Source organism: Diabrotica virgifera, chromosome 1 (assembly GCF_917563875.1).
Source record: "Diabrotica virgifera virgifera chromosome 1, PGI_DIABVI_V3a".
NCBI lineage: Eukaryota > Metazoa > Arthropoda > Insecta > Coleoptera > Chrysomelidae > Diabrotica > Diabrotica virgifera.
This window is the reverse complement of record NC_065443.1, coordinates 66,473,436-66,486,502: the sequence shown is the minus strand read 5'-3', so window position 1 is coordinate 66,486,502 and position 13,067 is coordinate 66,473,436. Positions and strand designations below refer to the sequence as shown.

The window sequence follows — 13,067 nt, the reverse complement described above, 5'->3', positions numbered from 1 at the left end:
GACATACAACAATGTACAAACTACAGGGCTATAAAACTACTTAGCCACACCATGAAAATATGGGAGAGAGTAATTGACAGACGGATACGTGAAGAAACCAAAATATCCGATAATCAATTTGGTTTTATGCAGGGCAGCTCAACAACAGATGCAATTTTCATTGTAAGGCAACTGATGAAAAAATACAGGAATAAAGAGACCAACGCTCATATGGTATTCATTGATCTTGAGAAAGCATATGATAGAGTTCCTCGAGAGATTCTGTGGTGGGCACTCAATAAGAAAGGAGTCCCTGGCGAATATGTAAAGATTGTGAGAGATATGTATGAGGGAGTAACGACTAGTGTTAGGACAGGTGTGGGAGAGACTGATAAATTTCAGGTGAAAGTAGGATAGCACCAAGGCTCCTTGCTTAGTCCTTATAGACGGAGAGCTAGAGCCGAAAAATCATCGTCATAAGTAATATGGAGTTTTTCCTGTGAAATGTGTCCATTGTATATTGACAATTATGACCCCTTTCAGGCTGACACCTCAGTGGATACAGGAAGTAGCAATAAGGGATGAAAGGGGAAAGTTAGTGCACTCATTAAAGGTTTTCACCTCCTATTTTGTTAAACCTCTATCGATTTGCTTGAAAATTGGTGACTAGTTAGAGCGTACCTCAAGAAACAAAACTGATTTGGTGCCACTTGCACTTTTACCCTGTTGGTGAATACCACCCCTTCCCGCGGGTGAAAACTATTTTATTAAAAATAACTCCACAAATCGATAGAGGGTCAAATTTTAAATAAAATTTGTTATATCATGTTATTAAAATAAATCAATACTTTTTGAGTTATTAAAGATCAAAGATTTGTCTATTTAAGAGCATATCCGTGAGGTTACGGATGATAAAAAGAACATGTTAATTAATTGTATGTTAGTAAAATATTATTTTTATATTATTTCGATATTTAATTTAATTTTTTCTATAAATATAAGCTGAATATGTCCAGAAACTGGGGGTGTCCAAATGGGGTACATTTGACATATTCGAATACACTTTTGCTAAATTTATAATATCGAAATAATATAAAAATAATATTTTAGTAACATACAATTAATTAATATGTTATATAAAATAACATGATATAACAAATTTTACTTATAATTTGTCCCTCTATCTATTTGTGGGGTTATTTTTAATAAAATAGTTTTCACCCCCGAGAAGGGGTGGTATCCACCCCCAGGGTAAAAGTGCAAGTTGCCATCAAATCATTTTTATTTCTTGGGGTATGCTCTAACCAGTCACCAATTTTCATGCAAATCGATGGAGGTTTAACAAAATAGGAGGTGAAAACCTTTAAAGTCTACACTAACTTTACCCTTTCATCCCTTATTGCTACTTCCTGTATCCACTGAGGTGTCAGCCTGAAAGGGATCATAATTATGAATATACAATAGACACATTTCACATGCCAAACTCCATATTACTTATGACGATGATTTTTCGGCTCTAGCTCTTAGACTATTATTTATTCTCATTAGTTTTGGACCAGATAACAGCGAAACTATAGGGTAGCATTCCATGGTGCCTAATCTATGCTGATGATGTAGTGTTAATAGGAAATAGTAGAAGAGACTTAGAACAAAAACTGGAACAGTGGAGACAAGCTCTGGAGGAAAAAGGTTTAAAACTTAGTAGGACAAAAACAGAGTATTTGGAATGTTCATTAAAAGATGGAGTTAACTACAAATAAAATGGTATCTTTGGATAGTGAAATGATTGTGAAAAGCAATAGTTTTAAGTACCTAAGATCGGTATTACAGAGTAATGGAGAAATAGATGGAGATGCATGCAGTAGAATTAGGGCTGGATGGATGAAGTGGAAAGAAGCGAGTGGTGTGTTATGTGACAGAAAAATTCCAATGAAGCTGAAGGGAAAATTCTATAAATCAGCCATAAGACCGGCCATGATGTACGGAACTGAATGTTGGGTAGTCAAAAAGAAAGAGGAACAACGAATGCATGTGACGGAAATGAGAATGTTTAGATGGATGAGTGGAGTTGACAAAGAAGGATAAAATTAGAAATGAGTATATTAGGGGAAGTCTAGGTGTGGCACCAATTGATGCCAAAATGAGAGAGCATAGGTTAAGATGGTTTGGTCATGTTCAACGTCGAGACGTTAATCACCCAATACGAAGAATAGCTGAAGTGCAGATTCCTGGAAGGAGTAGGAGAGGAAGACCTAAGAACACCTGGGGGGAGACGATAAGGCAGGACATGTTGGTAAAGGGGATTAACATTGATATGACCCAAGATAGAATTGTGTGGAGAAATGCAATTAGGGAAGCCGACCCCGCATAGGGATAAGGCAAAGAGAATGATGAGTAATTTTACATTTTTTATTTGAGTTTGTCTTGTAATCTTAGGTTTAGCGTAATTTTAGATTTACATTTACTGTGACTGATCCTATACAAATGTCTTATTTGTCAAAAAGGAAATAAAGTATTATTAGGACCCCGCATCAGAGATATGTAAAGAAAATAGATCAGGCTAGTCATATGCCACTCAATGCATCGAGGTGTAACGCCGATATCAAGTACGGTGGTCTAGCTATCTTTGTCTGTCGTGCGAGTGTGAGCGTATCTACCAAGAGGTGGGAATAACGGAACGACAGTGATACACAGGCGACGGCCATCATATGCTAGAGAGAGAAAGCTAAGCGCCGGTAGAGAGAGATAGATAGACCACCGACCCGAACTGTTCCGCGTTACGCTATTTTTCGAACTGGCCTAATCTATTCTGTTATATCTATGCCCCGCATAGGGATAAGGCAAAGAGAATTTGTTTTTATGCCAAATTGCAAATAAAATGTGACAACTGTCAGATTTAACTAAAATGTCATGTCACTAAAATGTATATTATCACGGACTTACCTTTTTTTCTATCATTCGTGACTCACTGAAAAATGCTCTTGAAAAGAAGCATACTTCATTCATGCACTGATAGGACCATAAATTGTTCGATATGGTAGGGGAGCCCAAGCGGGGATTTTTGCAGCTACGCGTCAGATTATCATATGGGGAGAAACCTGGTGCCCTGCAGATGTACCTCTACCATATATTAGCTTTTAACACAGGGAAGTTCGTTAAGGGGGGCCCGAAAAAAAAATCTATCATTAAAAATACTCGAAATTGTCAGATTAACACTAGGTAAGTCAAGGACATGCAAAACAGTGAATATTTCAAAAATCTGACGATTTGAGCTTTGAGCGGAGCGTAAGGAAATGAGTGAGTTAAAAAGTTTCACAAAAAAAGCGAATAATTCGCGGAATGAACGTTAGATCGAAAAACTAAAAAATACTTGTTCAATATTTTTCAAAAATCTATTGAATGATACCAAACATGACCCCCCACGGAGGTGGGGTGGGAGGTTACTTTAAAATCTTAACTAGGAGCCCCAAATTTTTATTCCAGATTTGGATTCTTTACGTAAAAATAAGCAACTTTTATTCGAAACATTTTTTCAAATTATGGATAGATGGCGCTATAATCGGAAAAAACGATTGTTGGAAATAAAAAATTAAATTAAAAATGGAAAGTCCCCACTAAAATAGAAAACTTTACTTAACTTTTTTTGGTTTCAGGACCTGCTCCTCACAACCCAATAGGTCCCCAAAGCGCCCGAGTGACTGCACATTTAGCATACTTCGCTCCCCTACTAATACCTACTATTTATCATATTTTCGATGAATTTTTGTAGTAAAATGTTGAGCCGCCATAGTATCATAGAAAAAGTTAATTTTTTAGTTTAATTTATTGTTTGATATGAGTCTGTTATTGATAAATATTCATGTTACAGGTAAATATTTATATTCGTTAATTTAAAGTAACCAAATATATATGTCGAAGGAACATTTTGCTTTGTACTTTCAAAAGGCATAAAAAGAGCAACTGTTAAGTACGGACTGTTTAAAAAAGGATAAAACATAAACGGCGATCGTATAATGGCTTTTAACAAAGAACAATACCCATTCCATTCCTAATTTAAATAAAACAATCATAAACTTGTCACTTTTATAGGAAATAAGCAGTGTAATGAATTAGTGAAATGCAGTCAGAGGTTATTTTCGTTATTCACAATAATCATTACAAGACGCCTCCACAGTCTAGACAAAAATGCACTTACAACAAATAAAGATGGCGAATGATTCATTGGGATTATGTTTTTTCGAGCGGTTTACGGTATATTCAGTCATACGTGGACGTGGAGTTCGTTTTAAGAGGTCGCACACCCACTCAACGGGAATTTTATGGGGTCGTCGAGTCGCCATACTTTACAGAGTGGATTAGTTCTTCAGAAATAAGAAATCTGGATTTATTTTTGCAAAAATACAATGCAGATTATCTATTTAATACATAGGACTTCTGTATTATACTCATTTTTAATTTTGTTTTTTTGTCACTCCACTTAGCCATCTATCTAAGCATTCTCATTTTTTCAGCATCTCCCTCTATACAGGGTGTTTCATTAAGAATTGTCCATATCGTAACTGCAGAAACCTTAGCACAAAATAAGAAGATTTAACCCAAAACACTTAAATAAAATATTCTTTCTTTATGTACACCGCAACATCCGTCGATAAATCTCTATCGACTCCTATGACTGATTTCCGATTTCATTACAAGTTTTCTATGACTCGTAGATCTCTACCATCAATTCTTTTGGTTCCTAGTTAGTTCAAAAGTGTTTCATGGGACACGCGCCAACTCGTAACTTAATCACAACAATTTTCAAATCAAAATGTACACCGGCCAATTCGTAACTTTTTTTTACCTGTCCTGCCAACCCGAAACTTTCTTCAAGTGAATTCGAAACCATTGATTAAATCTAATACCTTAAATATAAACCGAATGTTTCTTGGTTTGCTTAAAAACATTATATTTGTACTATATGTACCTATAAAAAATAGCAAAAATTGAAATATCTTAATAAAATAATTGAAACAATATTATAGTGTTTCATTAACACGTGTTAAAATATTATTTCCATCAAGTATAGCTCTACACGAGCTTGGTTTTTATCAAGTAATTGTAAATTTAATATTTTTTAGATGTTTAGCAATGATAAATTATTTAAATCCATCTGATAATTTAAAAGCAAAGAGATTTTCCATATGTTTATTTTAAGTCTAAAAGATTATACCTTTATTTAGTTACGAATTCACCGGTAGTTGATCGGTTACCGAAAAATTACCTGAGAGGGTCAGAGTTACCAATTGGCCTGTAATTAGGATGGGGGATTAAAATAGTTACGAATTCACCGGGACCCGTTTCATGCTGTACCCTATCGAAAGCCTTTTCGTAATCCTTCCGCACTTCCTGTAAAAAGGATCGTATTATCGTATCCATATTATTTGAACATTCCTAATTAGATAAATACTCCTCAGAACTAATTTAAATATTTCGTAAGAATAATACACTCGGGTGCAAAAAAATCGATCAACTGAAAATTTGGTCATTTTTGATGTCTCGAATTTCCTAAAGCTGTTGTCCAATTTAAGTGATTTTTTTACCATCATATAGCCTTATTCATTAACAATATCGCTGTAATAATATTGTTGCTAGACAGGTAAACTGTCATTGTATACCGGGTGTATGAATCAAACTGTGTTTTTTTCTCAAAGTCGCATCACCCTTTGGACTATTCTAAGGTTTATAAAATACTGAAATTAAAAACCAACTATAGCCCCAGGTTTTCTTAACATTCTGTTTTTAGGTTCATTCGCTTATGTTGGATAATAAAAAAATTAGGTACTTTAACAACTGGCCACGTTCGTCATAAGTACAGGGTGTTTCTAAATAAGTGCGACAAACTTTTGAGCGGGAAATTTTACATGACCAAATAATGACAGTTTGCTTTATAATCATATGTCCGCAAATGCTTCGTTTCCGAGATACGGGGATGTTAAATTTATTTTTACAAACTGACGATTTATTTATTGCTTTAAAACCAGTTGAGATATGAAAATTAAATTTGGTGGGGTTTAAGACGTAATTATTGCACATTTTTTGACATACAATTAAGAATTTAATATTCACCATTAGCGCGCAAACGGGTATTATGACCGATCATATTACCCGTATGCACACCAATTTTGAATATAAAATTCTTAATTGTATGTCAAAAAATGTGCAATAACTACGTCTTACAACCCACCAAATTTGATATGCATATTTTAACTGGTTTTAAAGCAATAAATAAATCGTCAGTTTGTAAATAAAAATTGAACATCCCGTATCTCGGAAACGAAGCGTTTGCGGACATATGATTATAAAGCAAACTGTCATTATTTTGTCATGTAAAATTACCCCTTAAATTTTGTCGCACTTATTTAGAAACACCTTGTACTGATGACGAACATGGCCAATTGTTAAAGCTCCTAATTTTAGGTCGCAGTTTTCGGTGAATGTAAATATCTTCGATTGTCTGAATTTTTACTTTGGTATTACATATTAGCTTTGTAACGAATAGCGTCTCACCTGTAAAGCCGTTGTGTGCCATTAGTGTAACGATAAACTACCACAGAAAACTGAAATACTGTAAAATAATATTTCAATCAACTGTGATAGTCATCGTTTATGTCAGCCTTAGCTCAATCTCTCAGGATAAGTACACCTTTTCTTGGAGACAAATAAAACAATAAGTTAACTAATCAGATTTATTTTTCATTAAAATATAAAGAAAATAATGATGTACATATTAGATTCAATAATATACAGGGCGTTTCATTAAAAATTGTTCATATAGTAACTGGAAAAACCTTAGCACAAAATACGAAGATTTAACCTAAAACACTTAAATAAAATGTGTCTCCTTACCGAGGAGATATAGAGTGTTTTATTACAAATGTTCTAAAATGATTTTAGCCCATGGTTAAAGCACTTTTTAATATTTTTTGTTTAAACTTGACACTTAAACATGCTAGGGTATTTTAGTCTTAAAATATAGTTTTCCGCTGTTACTAGAGGCGTGCTGTAGGGATATATACTTCCTTTTCGCCCCTTTTCCCCCTTTTCCCCCTTACAATCTACGCCACTGTCGTAGCATTTCAGCACGTTTTTTTTATTCTTCGTTACTTTTTATGTAAATCTCATCCTTTGTCTCAATGCGATAGAGAAATTAGTTTTCAAGTTATTTGCGTTTTAATGTAATGGATTCAATAAGATAATGCATTTTAAACACAACATAAGGGAATAAGCCTTACCCATGGACTTATGGAATCCATTATCTTTAAACGCAAATAACTTGAAAACTACTTACTTTATCGGAATGAGACAAAAGGATGATATTTATGTAAAAAGTAACAAGGAATCAAAAAAACATGTTGAAATGATTATTACGACAGTGGCGTAGATTGTGAGGGGAAAAAGGGGACGAAAATGAAGTATTATATCCCTACAGCACGCCTCTGGTAACAGCGGAAAACTATCTTTTAAGACTAGTTAAAGTACCCTAACATATGTGTAAACTGTGTGTCAAGTTTGAACAAAAAGTATGAAAAGGTGCTTTAACCATGGGCTAAAATCATTTTAGAACATTTGTAATAAAATACTCTGTATCTCGGTAAGGAGGAATATTTTATTTACGTGTTTTGGTTAAATCTTCGTATTTTGTGTTAAGGTTTCTCCATTTACGATATGGACAATTGTTAATGAAACACCCTGTATATCTCCATTGCTGTGTATAACCGATTCTAGATACTTAAAACTATTACTTTCCACAATAAGTTTAAAATACAAATATCATCTTGTATATGTATAATAGTAATTCCATCTTTAAGTGATTCCTTTTGATACTGTTTTTGTTCTGATGACAGTCTGATCAATCAATATGATCAATGAGCAATTTTTTCTAACCTAAAATATTACTAAAAACTTACGGGTCCCGGTGAATTCGTAACTATTTTAATCCCCCATCCTAATTACAGGCCAATTGGCAATTCTGGCACTCAGGTAATTTTTCGGTAACCAATCAACTACCGGTGAATTCGTAACTAAATACAGGTATAATCTTTTAGACTTGAAATAAACATATGCAAAAAATTTTTGCTTTTGAATTATCAGATGGATTTAAATAATTTTATCATTGCTTGACATCTAAATATTGAATTTACAATTACTTGATAAAAACCAAGCTCGTGCAGAGCTATACTTGATGGAAATAATATTTATAACACGTGTTAATGAAACACTATAATATTGTTTCAATTATTTTATTAAAATATTTCAATTTTTGCTATTTTTTATAGGTACAAATAATACAAATATAATGTTTTTAAGCAATCCAAGAAACATTCGGTTTAGATTTAAGGTATTAGATATAATCAATGGTTTCGAATTCACCTGAAGAACGTTTCGAGTTGGCAGGTCAGGTAATAGAAAAGTTACGAATTGGCCGGTGTACATTTTGATTTGAAAATTTTTGACATTAAAAGTTACGAGTTGGCGCGTGTCCAAACTTACAACTAAGACACACTCATTAGTATCCCTTAGCTTTATTCATTTATTACATAAAAATATTGTGTATCGTTGTTTGCACTAGACTCTCCTTTTCAGTGTTTACTTAATTAACACAAAGGAGGCCTTAAATCTTTTAACCAAATCCGCGTTGTCAAAAAGCTGGAAAGCATGACAACCGCATTGATGTATTGAGTGTGACTTCTTGAATCTCAACAATGACTTTATCTTGTGTTACGCCTGCATTGATTTCTTTTGGTTCCAAGTAGGTTTCTTCTTGCTTAACCCAAAAATCTCTATCCGAAATGTATGACTTCAATAATTCTATGTACCTTTTGGGCAAAATCTTGCTTAATTTATATTTAGTCTTGTAGATGCACGGAGTCTTTCGTACCATGCTTTATCGAAAAGATGCGCCACGTACAGGAACATCATCATCATCATCATCATCAATAGATTTTAAATCGTCTTCGTTGTCTTGACACCTCTCTCGATCTCGATCTTCCTCTGGCTCTTTGTCCAATCGGCCCTCTTCGATGAAAGACTTTCGACTGGTGCACCTTCCTCTCGCCTGATTACATGCTCTATCCATCTAAGGAGTACTACTTTAATGAGCTTTACAACGTCAGGCTCCCCGAAATTTCTACACAACCTTATTCATTGGCCAGTCATTGGCCATTTTGTGTAAGTGACCACGTTTGTGTAAGGTTTCCACACCATCCAATTCTAAATCGTCAATTATTATTCTTCTAGGTGTGTGGTTGCGTGACCTAGTACAACACATATGAAGAGTGCAGGGGAAAAACAAGGAATGTCACATTTTATACATATTGAGATAAACACCAATAAAGGTTTAATTAATTCTTATGATATCTAAAAATTTCTTAGCAGAATTCTAGCAATTTTTGGTCTCTAATCTTAATATAATATTAATCTATATTAAGTTATTAATTTAATAATGCACCAAAAAACTGAACATTCCTTATTTTTGTCCAGTGGCGTGCGGACAATCCTGAGTCTAGTCGATAGTACTCAGTTTTTGCTACCACATGGCGAGAAAAGCCAAAATTCATGAAAAAGTGGCATTCCTTGTTTTTCCCCTGTACTCTTCATATATATTTTGTCTTTTGAGCATTTATGTTTAGTCCCATTCTCTGTGTAGATGCTCTTAACGACGGAAATGCATGGGTTAGAGACTTTTTGGACCTAGCTATGATGAGTATTATGTCGATGTAATCTGCATATCCATCCAACTCAAATTTGTTAAAGATACTGCCATTTGTGTTAATCTGGGATTCTTAATTAACCTTTTCTAGAGAAAAGTTAAATAAAAGACACCATAGCCCATCCTTAGTCCATTTTTACAATTAGAGTCGTACAGAAACATGGCGGCTCAAACTTTTTCGAATGATATCTCTGTGATATCGGGTATTCTATGGACCGCTATTCTATTCATGTCCATAGTTGAGTGACTTTCTCGAAACCCAAATTGGTGTGATAGAATTACATTTTTAGCTTCTATAAGAGGTTTCATTCTTTTCAGCAATAACTTCTTGTATAGCTTCGAAATTACAGGTAGTAAGGAAATCGGTCTGTGCGATGATAATATTTTATTTGATTTTTTTCCTGGTTTAAGGATTATTATGACATCTACTAACTGTTTTCTATATCTTGTGAATATATCTTAATCTTAACGAGACATTTTTGAGATATATCAGCTTTACTATGGCATTTCTAAGGAATTGTTTTTACGATTTCCTCTGTAATTAAATCAAATACAGGTGTTTTTCTGGTATATTTGTTTTCTTTAATTCGTTGGCCACTTCTTTTGGAGGGATTAGTTTAATTTCATCTTCTTCTTGTGCGACGTTGTTCCAGTCAAGTATTTCGCTAGAATGCTTTTGATAGAAGATATTCAGCAAATTTATTAGCCTTCTGTAGATTGCTTTTGACCCATTTTCCACCCGAATTTCTCACTAGAGGATTTTGCAAGATTGATATTTTGAATCTCTTGGTGGCTCTTCAGACATACATAAAAATTAATGCATATGACACAAGTGAAACAAATCGAATAATGGTTTCAAAAAAGAATAAACATGAATAGAATGGCCAAAAGAGAATAATAAGAATATCTCAAGACAAATCTCCAATAAGCCGAAGAGTTATTCGGCGACTTGAGAAACTGTGGTGTGGCTTTTTAGAAGATACCGAAGGTTGAAGAGACACTTTCCTTTGCCTATTAAAAAAAAATAAAGGAGAAAAAGACGTTTTTTAAATTCTTTATGATTTAAGAGTTCAGGTAATAGTAGAGCACTATGAAGTATAATGGATAAAGAAAAGTAAGCATTCTTTCAGTACAGCTCTTCATCTACACCCTTCCTTCCAACTTCAACAGAAGGTGCTGAAACACTAGTTTTAAAAATCATCGATATTAAGTACTTTTTCGTTTTGTGAAGATTGTTTTACTTTATTCCTGTTGATTTCTTGTATTGTATTTTCATTTCTGTCATTAATGAAAGAAATTTAATTTGCAAATATATGAATTTCTTTATTTTGTTTCAGAAAAATGATGTCACTTGAGTCGTTTCAGGGTTTCATTGAATCAATAGTTACAATATCTAATAATATAAGTGATGGTTGGAAGTTGATATCAAAGCCAGAGGTAAGAAACTGAATTATGCTAGTTCTCTACACTTCTAACATCTTTTGACAAATTGTTTGATTGCTACATCTGATTCCGCTTCCTTTTTGGTTTAAAAATCTGTATTAGACATATTCTTACTACACTTCTCTTTTTTTTCTTGTACTTTATCTTACTACCAGAAGGTCTACTGTTCTCAAATTTCTTTCCCGAGGATTTCCCAAGTATTTTAATTGTAATATCTGTAATAGTACAGGCCATTTTTCTACGAATTGTATTTTTTACTTTTATTTTTGACCTGAATATATCTTCTTTCTCACCTTTTATTTTAATATCCGCATTTGGAGCAAGCAACTTATGTGGTTGACCTAAAAGTCTTACTAATATCTTGCAGTCTTTACATTCACACTGATTGTATTCATTTTTGTATGGGATGAGTGACTTTCTCTCTTTTGGAAGAATATGTTAACAATTGCTATATCGAGTGCTACTGCAGGTTTAAACATATCATCTTAAGCATCATTCCCAACTCTATCTTCATTGTTCGTTTCATATCCTCTTTTTAATTAACCCACGTATCTAAACTCAATATTTATCCATACTCTAATTTTTCGCAAATTTATGTTAATAATATTTTAGGAGACAGAAAATCATAAATATATACTGAAAAAACAAATAGTCCAATTAAAAAATCCTGAGGATGAAAATGAAGAAATTATAGCGCATTTTGAATATCATGTAGCATTCGGTATTAGTTATGGAGTTCCAGTTTTATGTTTCAACATTTGGAAATCAAGTAAGTACTACATTTCAGGCTTCATTTTTATGTATTGTATACATATATATTACCTACATTTTCCCTGATGCCTTTATGACTTTGCATCAACATGAACGTCACCTTTTTCTTTGCTGCCAGGTTCTTAAGAGATTGCTTGCAGTTTCAAACTATCCAAACTAAGTTTTTTTAAATATTTTTCTTTACAATCCACACCATTCCAAAGCATCAAGTAGATGAGTTACATGTATTTTTAGGCATGGAGGTTAGACATCCAATGATGTTTCACCTTATTCTATTTGTCATCGGTATTTTAAGCTTCTTAGTTTCTTTCCATAGTGTCTGGTCATTTGTTGTGAGATTTGTGATGCAATGTTTAACATTGCATCTTTGATGACTGCTGCAAGTTGCCCACATAGTCAATTATATAGATGTTTATGTATGTTATTTCTAGACTCATGAGTAAAATACTTCATAACCTTTACAGGTGTTTATCTGTGATGATGACTCCAGATATGACACCAGACTAATTTTTACTGAAGACTACCACAATTACACCATCTATAGAACTGAAAGACTTAAATATTAATGGGGAATTAATATGGTTCATTGATGGATCTAAGACTGCCCATGATACTGGATTAAGGTCTTTGGGCAAACATGTAATTATTATAACATATCTTACAACCTAGGTCAATATACAAGTACGTTCCAGGATGAAGTTTTTGCTTTGAATGGTGGCCTACATTGATGAAATTATAGATGGAGACCCCAAATAAAAGAGAATCAAAATTTATATAGATAGTAGATAGTCAAGTGGCTATTCTAGCAGTAGAGAACGCACTCACCAAATCAAAACTACTGAGGAACTGCAAAGATTTCCTCAACAACTTAGGCAAAACACAACAAAGTGTCGTTAATATGGGTGCAGGGTCATTAAGGGGCACATGCGAAAGAACGAGCAGATTTGTTGGCAAAACAGCGCTCGAGGAAAACCTTTGTAGGCCCAGAACCACTTTGTGGCATCTCCAAAGATGCTGCAAGAAACGAGTTTCAGAAGTGACTAATAAGGAATCATCAAAAGAAATGGAGAACCAAGCAAGGGCGAATCACTTGAAGGTAAAAAAGTAATCAAAAATATTGTGG

At 33.7% G+C, this 13,067-nt stretch overlaps 1 protein-coding gene across 5 annotated transcripts in view; it reads left to right on the top strand.

Moving 5' to 3' along the window:
• The window catches only part of LOC126888583 (ubiquitin-like-conjugating enzyme ATG10), a 265,785-nt gene that overhangs the window by 217,439 nt on the left and 35,279 nt on the right, over positions 1-13,067 (top strand). For all 5 annotated transcript variants that reach the window (XM_050656966.1, XM_050656958.1, XM_050656945.1 and 2 more), the window contains 2 exons: positions 11,068-11,167; positions 11,786-11,942. In XM_050656966.1, the coding sequence (XP_050512923.1) occupies positions 11,072-11,167; positions 11,786-11,942 (253 nt within the window). In that variant the 5' untranslated portion in view covers positions 11,068-11,071. The remainder of the gene's footprint in view (positions 1-11,067; positions 11,168-11,785; positions 11,943-13,067) is intronic.